This window comes from Bison bison, unplaced genomic scaffold (assembly GCF_000754665.1).
Source record: "Bison bison bison isolate TAMUID 2011002044 unplaced genomic scaffold, Bison_UMD1.0 scf7180017864182, whole genome shotgun sequence".
NCBI classification, from domain to species: domain Eukaryota; kingdom Metazoa; phylum Chordata; class Mammalia; order Artiodactyla; family Bovidae; genus Bison; species Bison bison.
Genome location: NW_011494754.1, coordinates 107,267 through 129,735, shown reverse-complemented (window position 1 = coordinate 129,735; position 22,469 = coordinate 107,267). Strand labels below are relative to the sequence as shown.

The window sequence follows — 22,469 nt, the reverse complement described above, 5'->3', positions numbered from 1 at the left end:
ATAGAAAAAAAAATCCTATGACAGCTGTTAAGGGACTTGGAAACATAGTTTGAGGAGCTGGTGTGAAAAGCATATGCCATTGACCTATATTTACACTTCTACGTTATTTAGGCCGGGGCTGCACATCATTTTTTAGCATACCTTCCAGGTTAGGCAGCCAGTGATTGTGGAGCTGTTCCAACGGAGGCCTGACTAGCAAGCGTCAGACAGGCCTCTGTATTTTTCTTAGGTGTCAGAGAAAACTGAACACTGAAGAACACAAGGTTTTTGTTTCCTTTGTAGCAGATTTTATGCCTTTAGTCTACTCACCTTTTTTAGAGAATGGAAACGTTACTCCGAGGTGCGCTCTTCCCCTCCCTCAACCCGTCCCGCCCAGCGACTGCCTGGTTTGGGAATTTTGTGTGCTTCACACTGTATGCTAAATACAATTGCAGCCCTTTTCCTCAGCCCGCCTAGTTTCCCCGCTTTCCATTACTAGTCCTCAGTTCAGCTGTAATGGAGACTTGTCGAATTGCAAGCCTCTTAAACTGATATTACAATACACCAGCCCCCTTTTCAGTTTTTTATAATTTCTCAGTCAGATTAACGTACTAGTTCCGTCAGTCCTTAGGCCCATTAATGAAAGTCTATCGTACATAGATTACAGCTCTCTCTGTGCACACGTGGGTGGCTCTTAAAAGAGCCTTTGGGGTTAGGTGTAAAGACGCTTACTTGGCAAGTTTACTTGGAGCTGGTGTACTTGGTGACAGCCTTGGTACCCTCGGACACGGCGTGTTTGGCCAACTCCCCGGGCAACAGCAGGCGCACAGCCGTCTGGATCTCCCTGGAGGTGATGGTCGAGCGCTTGTTGTAATGCGCCAGGCGCGATGCCTCGCCCGCAATACGCTCGAAGATGTCGTTGACGAAGGAGTTCATGATGCCCATGGCCTTGGACGAGATGCCAGTGTCCGGGTGGACCTGCTTCAGCACCTTGTACACATACACAGAATAGCTCTCCTTGCGGCTGCGCTTGCGCTTCTTCCCATCTTTCTTCTGGGCCTTGGTCACCGCCTTCTTGGAGCCCTTTTTCGGGGCAGGAGCGGACTTGGCTGGCTCAGGCATTTTAAAACCTGAAAACAAGAAAGATAAATGGAAAATAGGAAGCGGATTTCTGCTACTTATAGGGCCTTTATGCTAATGAGGGATGCAGAGCGTGTCTTAGTTAATTGGAAGATAAACAGCAAGGTTGTCATCTATGGGCAGAACTATGCAAATAAGGTATGGAAATTCAGCTTTTCTATTGGCTATTTCGCTGAGTCTCGTTAATAACCAATCAAACAACGGGATTTACTCCCCAGGAAATGCCTATAAAAGCAGCAGTGTTCTACCTACTTCTAGACTTGGTGTACTTTGACAGACTGTGTTGTTTTTTGCCCTTTTTTTATACTTGCTATGTCTGGACGTGGCAAACAAGGAGGTAAGGCGCGAGCAAAGGCCAAGTCTCGTTCTTCGCGGGCGGGGCTCCAGTTCCCGGTGGGTAGAGTCCATCGTCTACTACGTAAGGGCAATTACGCCGAGCGTGTAGGCGCTGGGGCCCCGGTGTATCTGGCGGCGGTGTTGGAGTACCTGACGGCCGAGATCTTGGAGCTGGCGGGCAACGCGGCGCGCGACAACAAGAAGACCCGTATCATCCCGCGCCATTTACAGCTGGCCATCCGCAACGACGAGGAGCTCAACAAGCTGCTGGGTCGTGTGACCATCGCTCAGGGTGGTGTGCTGCCTAACATCCAGGCGGTGCTGCTGCCAAAGAAAACCGAGAGTCACCATAAGGCCAAGGGCAAGTAATTGGACTGAGACCTGAGTTTCCGGAAGTGCTTTCAAACCCAAAGGCTCTTTTCAGAGCCCCCACTATTTCAAAAGAAGAGCTGGTATCACTGTATTTGTAAAAAAAGCAAAAAAGGTAAGTAAAATTTTTACGAAAGCTAAAGCATTACAGGAAAATTACCTTTTATTTTTACAAAAGGTTCAAAGTATAAAGTAAGTTGATTAAGGCCTGATTCACAAAGTAGTTACGCATTTCTGATAGTGAGGTGATATATGGCTTTGGAAGGTAAGGCCTAAAGGTTTAATTGGTCTCGGTAAACTTGTTTTGACATTACTTGGATGATGAGAGCAAATGTGCCGAGCAAGATGGCCAGAGCTTCTCAGACGCCTCGCTCTGCAATGAACCCTTCATGTCCTTACGTAAGGAAATCAGGGTCTCCGGTTAACTTTCAAACTACCGTTTGAAACAAAAGCACGTGTTTAGAAAGGGGCTTCTGAAAAGCTGCCTGGAGTTAACATGTGGTAGCTTAGAACAGACAATCTAGACTTGAATTGTGTCTTCTCCCCCATTTACAAATTGATATTTGGGGCTAATTTCTAACCTAGTAGTTTTGTATGTAAGGTGGATTGTGTGCTATTCTTAAGTCGTGTCTGACTTTTGCGACCCCATGGCCTGTAGCGTGCCAGGCACCTCTGTCCAAGGAATTCTCCAGGCAAGAATGCTAGAGTGGGTTGCCATTGCCTTCTCCAGGAACCCTAGATTAGTGCCTGAATGAGAAGGTTCAAGTTTCTAGGTTCCCAACGCAGCCCTTAAAGGGTTAGAGCAGGACTGTAGTCTTCCCCAAAATAGTTGACTACTGTTGCTGCTGCTGCTGCTGCTGCTGCTGATGAGTCGCTTCAGTCGTGTCCGACTCTGTGCGACCCCATAGACGGCAGCCCACCAGGCTCCCCAGTCCCTGGGATTCTCCAGGCAAGAACACTGGAGTGGGTTGCCATTTCCTTCTCCAATGCATGAAAGTGAAAAGTGAAAGTGAAGTCGCTCAGTCGTGTCCGACTCTTTGCGACCCCATGGACAGTAACCTGCACCAGGCTTCTCCGTCCATAGGATTTTCTAGGGAAGAGTACTGGAGTGGGTTGCCATTTCCTTCTCCAAGAAATCTTACCGACCCAGGAATCGAACCCAGGTCTCCCACATTGATAGACGCTTTACCGTCTGAGCTACCAGGGGACCTAGCACTGTACAAAAAATCCCTAGGATCCTCTTTTCCAGGATTGAGTCTCATAAAGTATTTTGGATGACTCAATTTGTACTTAAAGGAGTAGACAAGGAGGCTGAGTACGCCAAAATGTGGGACCTAGGCAGCCTAGGGAGACGCACCCACACTCAAACACTCCTGAGGCTTCACTGAAGCGTTTTGCATGGAAATCAGTTGGTTTGGAGCATTCAAATCCAGATGTGTGGGGACAGATCATCTAAACAGTAGCTGGTTCCCCTGGACACACCTTCCTCTTAACTTTGACACAGACATCCTGCAGTCTTGGAGCTTCCATCCCGCTCTTCCCCTCCTCCTGAGCTACCCACCCCACCCCCACCCCCCAGCCCCACCCCCAGCCTGGCCTTGAAACCACTAACCAAAGACCTGGCTAGTGTATGGGTGTTTGGTGAAGGCAAAGTGGCAGAAAAAGAAATGAGCATCTTGATGACCACGCATTAAAACCTCCCAGGTTTTTAATGATAGCCAGACTGAAAATCCGTTTGGGGAAAGTCCAACCTCAGGTATGGGTACCCTAAGAGGACTGTGTTCTTTCTGCCCAACAATACCTTTATGTTGGAGAACTTGGATTCTTAGGTTGGAATTGCTTTATATAAACTTTGGGATACTTTTCGTTAACTTGCCAGCTTGCCAGCTCCAACACTTAACTAGGTGTGTGACCTCAACTTCCTGCGTCCATTTTTTCCTGTATGCCTTTTCTTGTGATGAAAAGATGGGCTCAGCAGTATGAGTTCTGACATTAGAATGCAGGGGGCTCAAGAGTAATAACCAAAACTTACTAAGCACTTATGTGTGTCACTGTTGGTCCAGCATATTAGTTTAACCCAACAATCCTAGAGATAAGTACTATTTATTCCTATCCCAATTTTAAAGAGAAAGGGAACGGAAGAGGACATAAACAACTTGTCTAAGCCCCAAAGTCAGGAAGCCAGTACTTCTAATCACTGGCTATTTTATAACCAATGGCTCTCTAGGAGATTATCAGAATTATGAAAAGAGTAAAACTCAATAATACATAAAGGATTTAACTTTGCCCACATACCAAGTGTTACTAATTTCATCCTAATTTCTTGAGAATTTTAAGACAAAGAGGAGAGGTGATCGTCCTGGAATATACATTCTGGAAGGGAGGTTAATCTTCAGAATGTGTGACCCACACTTGTTATTTTTCACACAGCACTTTTATTTTTTCCTACATTTTTTCAAATTTATTTTTAATTGGAGGATGATTGCTTTACAAAGCCACACATTTCTGTGTTATCCAATACACATTTAGTATGTGACAAGTGAAACAAGGGCACAAGTGGAAAGATGGTTTGGTAAAAAACCATAGGACTTGATAAGGTAATTTATTGTGGTAAATGAAGAAAGGAATTAGAGAAGACTTAAATTCTCCCCTCTGGATTCCAATAACAAAATTTTGTATTGGACTATTTAAGAGTGAATGATACAGTGTATTAATTTTCTGTATTTCATCAAAACCTCCTTTTGGTCAAGGATCCCATCTTGTTAAATTGTTGATAGCATAGACCCTGGCATACAATAAACACTTGATAATGACACTGAGAAAATGTTGAGCTGGGTCAGAGGCTGAGCCATTAGGAAGCACTTAATAAAGGGCTAGAATACTAGAGGGTCAGTTTATTACCAGAGGTGACATTAATTACACACAGACTAACAGGCTGGTAATAATATCTTCTCTTACCAGTAGAAAACTCATTCTGAAAAATTCAGTTTGCATTGGCCACTTATTTTGAGAGCTTTAAAGAAACAGAGAAGGTGTCATTTGACAAGCTGTTACCTAAGAGACACTGTTAAGAGGCCATTCCCCAACCAGAGAACATTCCTCACTGTTCAGGCCTAGCTTCTCCTCTCCAACATAGTTTTGTGCCTCCAACTTTGAAATGTCACTGTTTATATCCAAAAGCCCTAGTTACCACTTGGGGAAATTCTCTAGTGGGCAATAAACTCTCAGTAGCTTTCTTTGGTTTCCAGCCCTTGAGTAGGTTTCCATTTACCATGCCTCAAGGGTCCTGGAGAGGACCATTTAAATTGGGGCAAGTTGATGAGAATGGTAAACCTATGCCTTGCAATTACTGAAGACATCTAGGCACTAGGGACAAAAGTTTATCTCAGAGATTTATTGAGACGTGAGATTGAGACAGAATCATCATTCAGTTATATAGGATATTCTGAACTCTACAGATCAGTTTAATACAACACAATCAGTTATAAAATCTTGTTTAAAATTTCCAAATAATCTGTACAGCAATATCCTCCCTTTACTCCATCTGTCAGCCATTCACTTTCTATTTTTTAAATGTATCATGTGAGCTCTTTTTTTACAAGTGTGGTACATCTTATAATCACTTGTAAAAAATAATTGTATGTATTTTAAAATTAGAAGCAGGTTATCTTTTAAGGGTTTGTTATTTGTTGAACTCAATTATAAATATTCCTGTTAAGCATAATGCATGTGGGTTATTAGAAGACATTAGAAATTTAATTGAGGGTTTCCCATATATACTAAAATTAAGAATCAGGGGTCATATATGTAGCTCCAGAATTCTTCCCTCTCTTTCTTACTTCAGCACCTTGATCTTGTAGCAAACTAACATTAGCATCATCAGGAGATCTACCAAAAGGCAGATATAGTCTATATTTAAACCCAGAAAACTGTATCATTAATAAGTAGACAAATTTATGAAAAAACTTAATAAGCATTATCAGTATAGCACCAATAGAAATTGGTAAGTCACATTACCCATACCTTTAATACATATCTTAATTTATTCACCATACTCCTTTCCATGTCCTGAAGAGTCATCCATGACCACCTCTAGCCTCAGTCTACCTACCTGACTTCATTACATCTCTCTGTCCAGCTACACTGGTCTCTCTTCCACCTGCCAGGCTCCTTGGTACTTCAAGACACTTGTACTGTTGATCTCATTCTCTGCAATGCCCATCCTCTGATTTTTTTGGTGAGCTCGTTCTCTTCTCCAGACAGACCTATCTGAAATTGATCTAGCCAGATGGATTAATGATCTAATGTAAAATAGAAATGCTAAATGAAATTTTAGGGAAGATTTTTTATAACCTCAGTTTGTACATGTGTGTTTTGAGGGGGAGGTGTCATTATTAAGCCATCCAGGAAACACAAATGCCATATAGGAAGGTACACAGACAACATAAGATAAAAATAAAGATGCAATATACCATAAAGAGAGTACAAAACAAGCAGTACATCGAAATAAAGGATTTGCAAAACATCATACACAAAAGGTTAATGACTTTAATTTACAAGGAACAGCTGCAAACTGCTAAGAAAAGCGCAAACAATAATAGAAAAGAAATATTAAAAAGGATATTGTATGCTGCTGCTGCTGCTAAGTCGCTTCACTCGTGTCCGACTCTTGTGCGACCCCATAGACGACAGCCCACCAGGCTTCCCCCTCCCTGGGATTCTCCAGGGAAGAACACTGGAGTGGGTTGCCATTTCCGTCTCCAATGCATGAAAGTGAAAAGTGAAAGTGAAGTCGCTCAGTTGTGTCCAACTCTAGCAACCTCATGGACAGCAGCCTACCAGGCTCCTCCGTCCATGGGATTTTCCAGGCAAAAGTACTGGAGTGGGGTGCCATTGCCTTCTCCGAGGATACTGTGTACATTTTATCAAATTCAAATAGAGAATGCATATGAGAAAAAACAAACCAATATATATAGAAGTGTTCACTTTCCTAGAAGTTAGGTTATGCATATCACAGCAACAAAGGAATAGCATTTCTCACCTATGGATGTTGTTGTTATTCTTTAGTTGTTAAGCTGTGTCCGACTCTTTGTGACTCCGTGGACTATACCCTGCCAAGCTCCTCGGTCCATGGGATTTCCCAGGCAAGAATACTGGAGTGGGTTGCTATTTCCTTCCCCAGAGGATCTTTTTGACTCAGGGATTGAACATGGGTCTCCTACATTTGCAGGTGGATTCTTCACTGCTGAACCATGAGGGAAGCCCTTCACCTATGGATAGACAAGCCCGAAAACTAGTAAGACTTAGGATGATAAGGGTGAGAAAGGATTGCCACAGTTGTATAATCTCTTGAGAAAATTTCCTGGCAATATATTAAAATTTATTAAGATACACTCAACCCTTCGCAAAGCAAAGCAGTATTAGATAGATAAGTAAATATCTGCTGAACCATGAGGGAAGCCCTTCACCTATGGATAGACAAGCCCGAAAACTAGTAAGACTTAGGATGATAAGGGTGAGAAAGGATTGCCACAGTTGTATAATCTCTTGAGAAAAATTCCTGGCAATATATTAAAATTTATTAAGATACACTCAACCCTTCGCAAAGCAAAGCAGTATTAGATAGATAAGTAAATAAATAAGAAAAAAAAAAAAGAAACTAGAGAAGAGAGGGTGTCTCCCATCTAGAAATAAAAGCCCCATTATGTGAGGTTATATAAGGAGAGATCATTACCTTCTGTAAACATCTGTGTGTCAAGTGTTAAAAGAAGCATATGTAGAGTAACCTCAAATATAAAAAGTAAAATAAACAAAGTAACCTCTGTTTATTTCTCACTCCAAGTTACTTTCTTTGAATCATCCTGTTGAGAGCCTTTAAAATACAGTCTAAGATTGTCTTTATAAGATCCCATGTTGTTTGCCTTTCCCCATTAGACTGTTCCATGAAGGGGAGCATGGCATGTAGACATCCCAACTTCTCAGAGAGGGCCTGGGACTCAACTCTCTGGTGAGTGAACCAGGGAATGGATGCTGCACCCCAGAAAGCACACTCAGAGCCCAGAAAGGACATGGTTATTTCTGTTTCTATATAAAAATATCTGCCCAGTAACCATTGTTACATAAGGGCGACACCACCCTTATGGCAGAAAGTGAAGATAAACTGAAGAGCCTCTTGATGAAAGTAAGAGTGAAAAAGTTGGCTTAAAACATTCATAAAACTAAGATCACGGCATCTGGTCCCATCACTTCATGGCAAGTAGATGAGGAAACAATGGAAAGAGTGACAGACTTTATTTTTCAGGAGCTCCAAAATCACTGCAGATAGTGACTGCAGCCATGAAATTAAAAGACACTTGCTCCTTGGAAGAAAAGTTATGACCAACCTAGACAGCATATTAAAAAGCAGAGACATTACTTTTCCAAAAGAGATCCGTCTAGTCAAACATAAGGTTTTTCCAGTAGTCATATATGGATGTCAGAGTTGGAGTATAAAGACAGCTGTGAAGAAGAGAAGTCGCTCAGCCGTGTCCGATTCTTTGCAACCCCATGGACTGTAGCCCACCAGGCTCCTCCGTCCATGGGATTTTCCAGGCATGAATACTGGAGTGAGTTGCCATTTCCTTCTCCAGGGGATCTTCCTGACCCAGGGATCGAACCCGGGTCTCCCGCATTGTAGGCAGACGCTTTACCGTCCAAGCTTCCAGGGAAGCCAGCTGAGGGCCCAAGAATTGATGCTTTTGAACTGTGGCATTGGAGAAGACTCTTGAGAGTCCCTTGGACTGCAATGAGATCCAACCAGTCCACCCTAAAGGAAATTAGTCCTGAATATTCATTGGAAGGACTGATGCAGAAGCTGAAACTCCAATACTTTGGCCACCTGATGCATAGAACTGACTCATTTGAAAAGACCCTGATGCTGGGAAAGATTGAAGGTGGGATAAGAAGGGGACAACAGAGGATGAGATTGTTGGGTGGCATCACTGACTCAATGGATGAGAGTTTGAGTAAACTCCGGGAGTTGGTGATAGAAAGGGAGGCCTGGTGTGCTGCAGTCCATGAGGTCGCAGACATGACTGAGTCAGACATGACTGAGCAACTGAACTGAAATGAACCATTGTTAATACATTTCCCACTGCCCTACACAGCTACTAGGGCTGCAGTGAAACTTGGAAACACCGTATGCTGCATTTGTTTTCCATACTCTACCTTCTTCCAGAGGTTTCTGCACTAACCTCATCAGACAATGTCTTCTGATAACTCTTAGTGGCCCTGTGCTTAGTTGCTCCGTTGTGTCCGACTCTTTGTGACACCATGGACTGTAGCCTGCCAGGCTTCCCTGTCCATGTGGATTCTCCAGGCAAGAACACTGGAGTGGGTTGCCATGCCCTCCTCCAGGGGATCTTCCCAACCCAGGGATCCAACCCAAGTCTCCCCCATTGCAGTCAGATGCTTTATGGTCTGAGCCATTGGTTTGTTTTCTCTGCTGGCCAATATGATTTATAAAAGAATCTTCTTTAATGCCCTATTGGGTCTATGGTTACTAAATGTTTGTTTAGAATAATGGAAAGAAAAGGAGCACTCAGCTGGCGTATGTGACCAAGTCAATGCTGTTTCATTCCTTACAATGCCTGCTCAGCACATAGGGGCACCTCAGAGCCTTTTACATTCTAATACTGGGATTATCCAGTTAACACGATTTTCTATGGAGAGAGTTTGTTGAAAAATTCTATCATACATCTCCATATCCTAGCCCATCATCCCAAATAATAGATACTCAGGAAATACTCTGAGTGAATACTCCGGATTAATGTGTTGGCAACAGAACTTCTATCTGCACAGAAACAGATCATTAATATGCAAGGATTTGTGAGTTTATTCCTAGGTGATGAAACTTTTTAACCACCAACGGTTTTAAATTCCATTTGCTACATTTGGAGGGAGATACATGACTGATTCTTGAGCTACTCTGTCCAATATAGGCCACAGGCCACATGTGGCATTTTAAATTTAAATAAAGTGAAATTTAAAAAAAATTCAGGTCCTCAATTGCACTAAGCATATTTCAAGTTGCTGGTGGTTTCTGCTTTGAACAGCAAAGATATAGAACATGTCTGTCAGTGCAGAAAGTTCTGTTTGTAACACCAGGCTAGGGACTTCTTGTCCCTCTGGGCTGATATGCTCAAGTGCACTTAACCAGTTTCCTCCTAGTAGCATCTAGGGATATGGTTGCCAGATAAAATATAGGATGCTCAGTTAAATTTGAATATCAGTTAATTAACAAATAATTGTTTTACTATAAGTATGCCCCCAAATATTGTATGGGACACGCTATGCTGGATTCCCTGGTGGCTCAGTGGTAAAGAATCCACTTGCCAATGCAGGAGGTGCGGGTTCGATCCCTGGATCAGGAATATCTCCTGGAGAAGGAAATGGCAACCCACTGAAGTAGTCTTGCTTGGAAAATCCCATGGACAGAATCATCTAGGGGCTTATAGTTCTTGGGGTCACAAAGAGTTAGACACCACTTACAGACTAAACAACAACAACCACACATATTATAGTACAACAAAAATTGTTGTTTATCTTCAATTCAGATTTAACTGGGCATATTGTATTTTTATTAGTCAATCTAGACAGCATATTAAAAAGCAGAGACATCACTTTGCTAACAAAGGTCCCTCTAGTCAAAGCTGTGGTTTTTCCAGTAGTCATGTATGGATGTGAGAGTTGGACTATAAAGAAAGCTGAGCACCAAACAACTGATGCTTTTGAACTGTGGTGTTGGAGAAGACTCTTGAGAGTTCCCTGGACTGCAAGGAGATCCAACCAGTCCATCCTAAAGGAGATCAACCCTGGGTGGAAGGACTGATGTTAAAGCTGAAACTCCAATACTTTGGCCATATGATGTGAAGAGCTGACTCATTTGAAAAGACCGTGATGCTGGGAAAGATTGAGGGCAGGAGGAAAAGGGGAAGACAGAGGATGAGATGGTTGGATGGCATCACCAACTCAATGGACATGAGTTTGGGTAGATTCCTGGAGTTGGTGATAGACAAGGAGGCCTGGCGCACTGCTGCAGCTCATGCGGCTGCAGAGTCGGACACGACTGAGTGACTGAACTGAACTCAACTGAACTGATTAGCCAAATCTGGCAACTCTATCTGAAGAGCAAAATTAGAGCATCTTCCCAGGGATGCTGTGTCCTCTTACCACAGGGAGTGTGTATGTGAGGAAATGAGGTGGCGCTAGTTGTAAAGAACCCGCCTGCCAATGCATGAGACATAAGAGACGTGGGTTTGATCCCTGGTTTCAGAAGATCCCCTGGTGGAAGGCTTGACGACCAACTCCAGTATTCTTTCCTGGAGAATCCCATGGACAGAAGAGACTGGGGGGCTACAGTCCATAGGGTCACAAAAAGTCGGATAAGACAGAAGTGACTTAGCATGCACAATACTCAGAAAGAATAGAACCAGTTATGAGGAAACAGGTTGGTACATTTTTCTGCATATGTTGAGGAAGGTTAAGAAAGAAGTTCCCAAATACATTTACTTTGGTTTCTTCTCTTCCCTTAGGTTTCAAAAGCTTCTTGTTACAAAGAGATGCCTCGATCCAGAGTGTCTGTCAAACTCATCAATGCTCAGAAATAAATGGATTGGTGTCAGTGTTCTGATATCACTGATTGATCCTGCACGTGCAAAATTTTTTCTATTAAAAACTTACTCTGGGTTTCTTTCATTGTGTGTACTGTGTGTCTTGGGGATAAGGAGAGTGAAAGGGGAGGGATGGGAACTATTATTGTGGAGAAGCTATCTTTGGTACAAAATGTATCTAATTTCTTGAATAAGTAATACATTTTAAAAATTATCTATTTATTTGGCTTTGCCAGCTTTTAGTTGCAGAACACAGGTTTAGTTGCAGCATGTGGGATCTGGGCTCTTTAAAGTGGCTCAGATGATAAAGAATCTGTCTGCAATGCAGGAGACCAGGGTTTGATCCCTGGGTCAGGAAGATGCTCTGGAGAAAGAAATGGTAACGCACTCTAGTATTCTTGCCTGGAACATCCCATGGATGGAGGAACCTGACAGGCTACAGTCTGTGGGGTAGCAAAGAATGGAACACAACTTAGTGACTTCACTTTCTTTCTTTCATGTGGGATCTTGTTCCCTGACCAGGGATTAAACCCAGGGCCCCTGCAATGTGAGCCCACAGTCTTAGCCAATGGATCACCAGGATACATTGAGAGGGTCCAAAGGAATTGAAATAACCAGGCATATGTTGAGAATCCACTCCTTTACTGGATTGCCCCACTGCCCCCTAAGTAACGTTATTCTCCTTATATATTTGCCTGTTGTTAATTCATGCCGATATGAGTCAAGCGTGAATGTATTTTTTCTTTCCCCTTATCTCCAACTTTCGTTCTTAAAACATAGCTGACTGATACAGTTGCTCTTTTCTCTAACAGTATATCTTGGAAAACTTTCCAAATGTGAACACAGAGGGTACTGTGCATTGTCTAATGTTTTTGTACTTTGGGGATGCCTCACCGTTTATGTAACCTGTCCTCTGTTGGTAGGCACACAAAACAATACTGAAATAACAAACCCTGCTTTCCAGCAAAATGGAAATTGTTCTAATATTCTGCTGGGATGGTGGAAAACGATCAGAAATTCAAGGACTTAAGGTTCTTATCTTTAAAAACTGTGGCCTTAGTCAAGTTCATTTTGAACCCCAGCTTCTTCATCTGTAAAATGGAGGTAATATGTACCTTAAGTAACTATGAGAATGAAAAAATTGTTTGGAACTCTAAAGAACAGCACAAATAACATTATTTAATTTTTCAACACCACTTATTTTGTGAGAGCTGTATATAAAATATTGGAATAGGAACAGGCTCCCCAAATTCCAGCCTGGCATGAAGAAATGAAATATGATACCAAGAGGGAAGAAGAGTTTCATTAACTACTTGGTTCAATGGCCATTTCCTTACACAGGAGTTAGAAGGCACATCTTCTCAATCTGCCTTCTCCTTTGCCCCTTCTGCTCTTTCCTCTGCAGTCAAGGTCTGGTTTTAACCATATCTCTGCTACTCTAAAGTCTGCATTTGGGGCTGGAGGCTTGGATGGTCCATGCTGTATTGCTAGCTGTAGTCTGACATTGCCTAGCATATTCTAGTCACTCAAGAAATAGCTGATGAATTCATAAGGCTGGATTAATAGAAGGCCACACCCAGCTTCATCTTTTAAAAATCCCTATACAATAAGCCTGTACAAAGTGGTATGTCTGTGCATACATATATAACCACATGTATGTACACATAACACAGACCTGCAGTGAGATATTCTGAAAAGAAATGGGAGTTTGGAAGAAAAAATATCTTGGTCTGTATTCCAGCTCCGTCGTTTCTCAAGTTTCTGACTGGGGGTGTGTCATCTGCCATCCCTGAAAAATCAGGCTTTTCATCTGTACAATGGGATAATAGCACCTCCCAGGGTTTTGAAAAGCCAATCAAACGGAGAGCACATGAGAAATCACTTTGTTCCTTGTAAAACCTCATATAAACATGTGAAAACTTATGTAAAGATAGAAGTACGTATAGAAATAATCTACCACCTTCACCTGTTGATCTATTCACAGGGTGGGAAGTCAGAGAGGATGTCAGGATTTCCAAGTCTGCATATGCTGGCTTCCACCTGCAGAGATTAAAGTGACTGCGGTTGTGATAAACCAGAGTGCTACTTGCTTCTGCCAGCCACTACCCCATGGTCCCATGGTCGGAGGAAGCTTCCAGAGGAGTGGACCTGGCAGACATGGTTTCGAAATGGTAATACATGCACCTTCTCACCTCCCACCAGGTCTATTTCAGATACAGAAGCAGCCCCAGTGGATTGGGTGGGCATTTCAAACTCAGCTGAGCCACCTTTGCAAGAGTAGAGACTCCTAAAACAGGGATGCTTCAAACTGCCTGCTCCATTTTTTGGCTCAATTTAACTCCCTGGATATGGAGAATCACATCTTATGGGTACCTAAGCAACTTTGGCAGAGAAAAGAACATGTGGAAATCCATTAAGGAAAAGGGGCCCTAGACACACTGCCTCTGTGAAAGGAAAAAATAAATGAAGTTCAGTTCAGTTGCTCAGTCGTGTCCAACTCTTTGTGACCCCATGAACCACAGCACACCAGGCCTCCCTGTCCATCACCAACTCCTGCAGTCCACCCAAACCCATGTCCATTGAGTCGGTGAAGCCATCCAACCATCTCATCCTCTGTGGTCCCCTTTTCCACCTGCCCTCAATCTTTCCCAGCATCAGGGTCTTTTCAAATGAGTCAGCTCTTCGCATCAGGTGGCCAAAATACTGGAGTTTCAGCTTCAACATCAGTCCTACCAATGAACACCCAGGAGTGATCTCCTTTAGGATGGACTGGTTGGATCTCCTTGCAGTCCAAGGGACTCTCAAGAGTCTTCTCCAACAGCACAGTTCAAAAACATCAGTGCTTCAACACTCAGCTTTCTTTATGGTCCAACTCTCACATCCATACATGACCACTGGAAAAACCATAGCCTTGACTACATGGACCTTTGTTGACAAAGTAATGTCTCTGCTTTTGAATATGCTGTCTAGGTTGGTCATAACTTTCCTTCCAAGGAGTAAGTGTCTTTTAATTTCATGGCTGCAATCACCATCTGCAGTGATTTTGGAGCCCAGAAAAATAAAGTCAGCCACTGTTTGCACTGTTTCCGCATCTATTTGCCATGAAGTGATGGGACCAGATGCCATGATCTTAGTTTTCTGAATGTTGAACTTTAAGCCAACTTTTTCACTCTCCTCTTTCACCTTCATCAAGAGGCTCTTTAGTTCTTCTTCACTTTCTGCCATAAGGGTGGTGTCATCTGCATATCTGAGGTTGGGAAGAGCACAAAAGGAAACTTCAAGTTTCCCTTAATTCAGTCCTTCAGGCTGTGAATTTAGAGATTGGGGCCCTTGGTCTCTGTGCAGCCACAAAACATATCAGTGGTTTGTAGACATCCACTCACTACCCTCAACATCTTCAACTCTCAGGCTTCCAGTGGAAAATCTACATGTCATTTTGAACTTTCCTTGCTTTCTATTCTGTGTTCAGTGTAACCTCAGTAACCTGGAATTGGCCATAGTTGGAGTATTTATATGCCAATAATTAGCAAATACTACAAATAAATATTTAAGGAGTTTTCCTGGAGCACCAGTTGTTAAACATTTACCAGCACGTCACTGCCTTAAACATCCTTCATTTCTACCCCGTAAATGTACTTTCATACTTCTTATCCCTCTCTTTGTCTATGTCTCTGTCTCATCCACACACATTGGCTCACACTGTTGTTCTGTTTTCCTACCTAAAAGGGTTCTGTTTGTTGTTGTTGTTGTTCAGTCATTAGGTCATGTCCAATCTGCCAGACTCCTCTGTCCATGGAGTTTTCCAGGCAAGAACACTGGAGTGGGTTGCCATTTCCTTCTCCAGGTGATCTTCCCAACCCTGGGATCGAACCCACATCTCCTGCATTGGCAGGTGAATTCTTTACCACTGAGCCACCTGGGAAGCCCCCAGAGTTCTGTGTCACCTCCCAAATGAGCCCCATGTCCCCAGGCTGATTTAATTCCCGCAGTCATATGATCCACAGCTACCATGGATATTCCTGCATCGCTTCCCATCTGTTGACTTCGTATATCGACTTTCCAAGTTTTATGAGAAAGCCTGGAAAACTTTTTGCCCCTAGCCTAACTCACCTCACCCCTCACTTCCTTCAGGCTTTTGCTCAAATGTCACCTTCTCAGTGGGACCCTCCTTAAATTTCCTCCTACTCCCAGACCGGAGAGATGCCTGCTGGGAGGGCAACCATCTTCTGGCAGATGGTGATGCTGGGAAGGTGGACTGTCAGTACAGCCTGGCTAGGAATACCATGAGCAAAGGCAGGGCTGTTTAACCAGTGACCCCAGGGGCTGCCTCTGGTTGCTTGGCAATGAATTGGGAACAATGGTTGCTTCTCTCCCCGTGGGAGAATCAGCCAATGTTCCCAGGTGCTAGGAGGCTGGCGTTCCCAGCTGACACCCACACAGAAAATGTTTCTTCTCCTCATGCAAGTCTGTTCTCACGCTCCCTCTATGAACAGGAACAGCACAGACACTGGGGCCCCTTCTGGAGCACAGCCGCTCTGTGCATCAGGCTGTTCCCTTCCCTGACACGTGACTCAGAGCTGCAGAAACAGGCACCATGCATCGGCTGACTTCTGCCCATGAGTTCCAGCAGACACAAGCCACACTGTGCCTGCCGACCAGAAGTAGGAAGACCTGTTAGGAGGAGTTAATGACCTCTAAGGGTGGTGGTCAGTGGAAAGGAGTGTATCTGCACAGCTTACATTAACAGCTAAGGTTGCACTTTTTAATCACTATTCTAACCCACTTGAGTTTCATCTTCCCAAACGCTCTCCATGAAAACTACAAACCATCAGCTTTTTCTGAAAATTTTCACTTAACCCTTTGTATTTCCCCCCATCCTTTCTTTTGTCTGATCTTTTCCCTGTCTCTTTCCTCTCTATCTAGCATTAACTACCTTCTAAGAAGCACTTTTTTAAAGTACCTTGTTTTCACACTAAGTGGTCTGTGCTGAAATATGTAGAGACTCTCCCACCGCCACTCTCCACGAATGCCCCAGTGGGACCCAGTCACGAAAGAAATACAAGCTCAGCTGGGGTTTCCAGTGGTGGCATCTGTGTTTTGTTGTTGGAGAGTGGTCCTCTGGCTCCATCAGTAGGAACCATCCTGCTTAGATGGCACCTGTGACACAGAAGCTATGCCTCAGGATCAGACAAATATTCATTGTTATCCAAATTTACTGCTAGCTGTCTAAACTAGAGTTGGATTGGTTGGAATGTGGTTTCTACCTCATTTCATTAGATTATAATGCTCACTCTATAAATAAAATAAGGCACTAACTTTATTTAATCACAGATTACCTAACTTGCTGAGTACATACATGTTTCTGGTAAAATGGATGGATGGGGGAGGTGTGCCAATGAGAATAAGACACACAGAGCTGAATCAGCTTCATGGTGTTACTGGGAAGGCAAATGAGAGAATATAGGTAAAGATCTCAGAAGAGTGCCCAACACAAAGACATCTCTAAAAGAGGTAGTTGTTGTTTGCTGCTGTTGTCATAACAATAATTATCTAATTACACAATGAAACCAGTGCTCTAGTAGCCCAAAGAGCTAAAAACTGTCTTTTGAAGGCTCTGATTTCATTTGGTTACTTATTACTCCAATTTTATATTGTTCTTTGGTCTTTAACTAAAAAACGCCCTTGTCTCACCAACATTTAGTGTCTCCCATTGGTCACATTTACTGGAAGCCTAAAGAGCAATGGAGCCTGGGAAATGTAGTTTCTAGTGACAGACAGCAGCTTCAGAGGTTAAACAGGAGAATGAAAGAGACAAGAAGAAATTCAAACAAATATTTCTGCAAATCTGATGCCTGTACATTAAACTTCGTATCTGCACTCAACCATAGGCACACTTCCATCTTTAAGTGCAGAAAGGATCAGAAATATAAAATTTTTTATTTAAAATTTTATTTTAAACATTTTAGGTGAGTTATGATATTCTGAGAAAGAAAGAAGTGGTGGATACAATTTTAAGAAAGCAAGAAGGCATTTGATTTTAAACAATTTTCTCTTTTTTATTTGTACTCAACACAAATGAAATGACTGCAACTTTGAAGACTGGTTGTTTTGAGTTCAGGAACAGTGTGAGATAAGAATAAAAACATTGATTTGGCTATCCATCAAGTCTCTGCTTTTCAACACTGTGCAACCTTGAGCAAATTATTGTCCCTTTTCAGCTTCCTTGTCTGGAAAACAGAACCAATGATGATCACCCAACTCAGAGGACAGAAGTGAAGGTTAAGTGGGAACAATGGGCTTGGTACGTATGTTGGTGCCATGCGTGCTGTCACTCAGTTGTGCCTGACTCTTTGCGACCCCATGGACTATAACCTGCCAGACTTCTTTGTCCACGGAATTTTCCAGGCAAGAATACTGGAGTGAGTTTCTATTTCCTACTCCAGGGGATCTTCCTGGTACATAACAGACACTAAAAATGATGCTTTCTCTTCCCTTTATTTCCCCTTTTATGTCTTTGGTTTATCCCTCCCTGTGATAGGGGCAGAGTAAATGGACAAAGTAGGTGATTAAATAGTTGATCCCACTATTGGACTATAAATAGAGGAAATATAGGAGACCCCTGCAAGTTAATGATTACTCAGCAAAGCAGGCTTTCTTAACCACAAAACCAAGCAGGCTTGCTTAGGAACAAAATCAGGCAACAGAAGCATAGGGATATGTCCCAAACAATAAAACAATGGTGGAATGAGACCCACATCCTGCCCAGTGAGATCAATAAGTTAATGATCCCTAGGACATACCCCCTGAACACATTAAAAAATTATAATAATAATTTTTAGACAAAGTTTGACCATGTATGGACAAAGGAAAAAAAAAAAAAAACTCCCCTGCTCAACCTGGAGCGGAAGCTGATGATGGAAATGTGACGTCTACTCAAGAAAGACAAAGAAGTTCTTCTCCCTCCCTCCCCATCCCACATTTCCTTTGATTATAAAACTGTAGCCCAGGAAGTCTTTGGGGCACAGGACCTCCTTACCCACCTGCTTGGGCCACCAGCCTCACAAGTAAATCAATTCTTATCTATCACTTTGCCTCTCACTGAATTCTTTTCTACACCAATACAGAAAGGACTGTGGTACTGGAGCTCTTTGGAGCCCCTGAAAAGATACCCATCTGTTTCATCTGGATTATCTGTTACCTATTGTTTCATCCAGACTTAGCAGCTTCAGGATGTGAGCTCAGGTAATCTGGGTTCTCTGGATCTCTCACATCTCTCATTTAGGATGTGGCCAGGCCTACAGTCATCTCAAAGCTCAGTGTGGTATTGATCCACTTGCAACACCCATGCACATGGGTGTTGGCTGGACTCAGTTCCTCAAGGGCTCTTAGAAGTCCTCAAGTTCTTTGTTGGTTGTTTCTTGTCATGTGGCAGCTCATTACTTGGCAACTGACTTTCCTCTGAGGAAATGTGCAAGTGAGAGAGTGCAAGTGGGAGCCCAAGATAGAAGCCACAACCCTTTGCAAACTAATCTCAAAAATGACACATCATAGCTTTTGACATATTCTATTTGTCAGAAACAAGTCACCAGATCAGCACACACTCAAGAACAGGAAGATAACCCAGGAGTATGAACCCTCCAAAACAGGGATCATTGGGGTTCTGTCAGAGGATCTGGGTATCACACCTGATTAAAAGAAGGTGAAACTGTCTTCTTGATCCAGAGTGTTTAAAAGTGGAAGTGTACCTGTGATTGAGTGCAGATGCAGTGTCTCTTGCTCAGACATCAGATTTGCAGAAATACTGGTTTGAATTTCTGATTGTTTTCCATCATTTGCCTGTTTTCCCTCCAAGTCGGCTGTATGTCAGGGGAAACTACAATGCCCAGGCTCCCTTGCTCACCTGGAAGTGGTAGTGTGGCCGAGCGGTCTAAGGCGCTGGATTAAGGCTCCAGTCTCTTTGGGGATGTGGGTTTGAATCCCACTGCTGCCAGTATTTTTAGGACTTCCCTGTAGCTCAAATGATAAAGAACCTGACTGCGATGCAAAAGACCAGGGTTCCATCCCTGAGTTGGAAAGTTGCTCTGGCGAAGGGAATGGCAATCCACTCCACTATTTTTGCCTGGAGACTCCCACAGACAGAGAAGCCTGGCGGGCCACAGTCTGTGGAATCGCAAAGAGTCGGACACGACTGAGCGACTAACACACACAAGCACAATGAAGGCCATATGTGAAGAGCCCACAGCTGACATTATTGGTTTCCCTGGTGGCTCAGATGGTAAAGCGTCTGCTTGCAATGCAGAAGACCCTGGTCCAGTCCCTGGGTCGGAAAAATCCCTTGGAGAAGGAAATGGCAATCCACTCCAGTACCTGTGTCTGCAAAATCCCATGGACAGAGAAGCCTGGTAGGTTACAGTCCATGTGGTCACAAAGACTCGGACACGAGTGAGTGACTTCACTTTCTTTCTTGCTCACTGGTTTCCAATAGACTTGACCAATGGGAAGGACTGATAGAACATGTTGGTGAGACCAAGATATTTCTCCCCTTCTTGCTTTGCTTCCTGGGAAAACCCTGGAATTTCTCCTTCCTGAGATCCAGCCTCCTGATCCTGTATGGCTGCTAGAGTGTATAGCTCTCCACTAGAGAGCTGATCTCTTGGTGGTCTCAGCTCCTATCTCACCAGCCTGTGTCATTTCAGCTTCACTGGGGAGTCCATCCCAACTCTGGCCCTTGGAAAAGTGGCAACTTCTTGCTGCTGCTTATTTTTGGTTACTCCTCAAGGCAGTGGCAACCCACTCCAGTACTCTTGCCTGGAAAATCCCATGAACGGAGAGGCCTGGTGGGCTGCAGTCCATGGGGTCGCTAGGAGTCGGACATGACTGAGCGACTTCACTTTCACTTTTCACTTTCTCGCATTGGAGAAGGAAATGGCAACCCACTCCAGTGTTCTTGCCTGGAGAATCCCAGGGACGGAGAGCCTGGTGGGCTGCCGTCTATGGGGTTGAACAGAGTCGGATACGACTGAAGCGACTTAGCAGATTAGCAGCATCTTTCTTCTGGTTTCTTAACTCTTTCATGATCTGTTTATCTAATTACTGCTATTAGATTCCTCCTATGTGAACCCCTAGAACAGTTTTTTAACTGGACTGTACTAATAGAGTGACAGACAGTGGGGCTGAACCCAACTGATAAACATTGGTCTTTCCTGAGCAACTCGTATACGGAGCTGTGTTTTCAGCATTTTCTAAAATGTTTGCGGTACCCAGTATCTGCCCTGGGATATCTATCTGGGAAAGATAGAAGGCAGGAGGAGAAGGGGACAACAGAGGACAAGATGGTTGGATGGCATCACCAACTCAATAGACATGAGTTTGAGCAAACTCCAGGAGATGGTGGACAAAGAAGCCTGATATGCTGTAGTCCATGTGGTTGCAAAGAGTTGAACACGACTGAGTAACTGGACAAGAACAAAAATATCTGTCCTAGCGCTCACACTGCTGGCTCTATGGAGGGTGTTTTTTTTCAGGATGCAGCTTCACCACTGTAGGCTCAAGATTCATATTTTACAAAGGGAGAACCTTTATGACATCTGTGCTCTCTTAAACCCCTGAATATTAAGGGCTCCAGAATTTCTCCATAGGGAAATTTTAAGAACCACATTTTGGTTGGGAAGTGTGTGAAAGTAAAAGTGAAATCGCTCAGTCGTGGTCGACTCTTTGCGACCCCGTGGACTGTTGCCCACCAGGCTCCTCTGTCCATGGGATTCTCCAGGCAAGTATACTGGAGTGGGTTGCCATTTCCTTCTCCAGGGGATCTTGCCAGCCCAGGGATCAAACCCAGGTCTCCCGCATTGCAGGCAGATACTTTAACCTCTGAGCCACCAGGGAAGTATATGGAAACACTTTATGTGAGACCAGTATTGGGTGAAAGGAGTAGAAAAGAAAAAAAATCTAAAAGCCTGAATTGTCCACATCACAGAAGAGGTGGGTCATTGATGGAAACTAAAGGGGAAGCTGATGGCTTATGGTGAATGATGTTGGATTCATTATCTCCGAAGAAGATTTAGCTTCGGGACCAGGGACCAGGCTTGATCACTCAAGAGCTTTTGTATAGCAGAGTTTTATTAAAGTATAAAACGGGACAGAGAAAGCTTCTGACATAGACATCAGAAGGGGGACAGAGAGTGCCCCCTCACTAGTCTTAGCAAGGGAGTTACATACTTTTTAAATTGTTTAATAAACAAACAAACAAAAATTTCAAGGTTGTAAAGATCTTACACTCCCACAATTTACATTTTAAGATGACAAGATTAGAACTAATAGCAAGATTGGGCTTCCCAGGTGGGTCAGATGGTAAAGTGACTGCCTGCAATGCCAGAGACCTGGGTTCGATCCCTGGGTCAGGAAAATCACCTGGAGAAGGAAATGGCAACCCACTTCAGTACTCTTGCCTGGACAATTCCATGGATGGAGGAGCCTGGTAGGCTACAGCCCATAGTGTCTCACCACTGAGCGACTTCACTTTCACTTTCATCAGACCCACTCCCATAATATACATTTTAACAGGATTAGTCAGAAGGTTCTCAAAGAGAAACATGTCCTCAAACAGGATACATTGTTGTTATATAATCCTTCAGATCAGTTCAGTCGCTCAGTAGTGTCTGACTCTTTGCCCCATGAATCCCAGCACGCCAGGCCTCCCTGTTCATCACCAACTCCCAGAGTTCACTCAAACTCAACGTCCATCGAGTCGGTGATGCCATCCAGCCATCTCATCCTCTGTCGTCCCCTTCTCCTCCTGCCCCCAATCCCTCCCAGCATCAGAGTCTTTTCCAATGAGTCAACTCTTCACATGAGGTGGCCAAAGTACTAGAGTTTCAGCTTTAGCATCATTCCTTCCAAAGAACACCCAGGGCTGATCTCCATCAGAATGGGCTGGTTGGATCTCCTTGCAGTCCAAGGGCTGTCTAGAGTCTTCTCCAACACCACAGTTCAAAA

At 43.5% G+C, this 22,469-nt stretch overlaps 2 protein-coding genes and 1 non-coding gene across 4 annotated transcripts; 2 read left to right on the top strand and 1 right to left on the bottom strand.

Annotated features, from left to right (window-relative positions):
* Window positions 1-663: 663 nt before the first annotated feature.
* On the bottom strand, window positions 664-1,139 carry LOC104991088 (histone H2B type 1). Its single transcript, XM_010843436.1, has one exon. It carries the CDS (start codon window positions 1,099-1,101, stop codon window positions 721-723), a length of 381 nt encoding a protein of 126 aa, XP_010841738.1. The 5' UTR covers window positions 1,102-1,139; the 3' UTR covers window positions 664-720.
* A 225-nt stretch (window positions 1,140-1,364) lies between these two features.
* Window positions 1,365-13,952, top strand: LOC104991087 (histone H2A type 1-C). 2 transcript variants are annotated; one of them, XM_010843435.1, is made up of 2 exons: window positions 1,365-1,939; window positions 13,459-13,952. In XM_010843435.1, exon 1 carries the CDS (start codon window positions 1,432-1,434, stop codon window positions 1,822-1,824), a length of 393 nt encoding a protein of 130 aa, XP_010841737.1. In that variant the 5' UTR covers window positions 1,365-1,431; the 3' UTR covers window positions 1,825-1,939; window positions 13,459-13,952. The 2 variants fall into 2 exon arrangements, with proteins under 2 accessions (XP_010841737.1, XP_010841736.1); XM_010843434.1 differs by lacking the exon at window positions 13,459-13,952 and adding an exon at window positions 11,397-11,553.
* A 5,430-nt stretch (window positions 13,953-19,382) lies between these two features.
* On the top strand, window positions 19,383-19,464 carry TRNAL-AAG. Its single transcript has one exon. It is a non-coding gene; the product is annotated as a tRNA-Leu (tRNA).
* The last annotated feature ends 3,005 nt before the right edge of the window (window positions 19,465-22,469 follow it).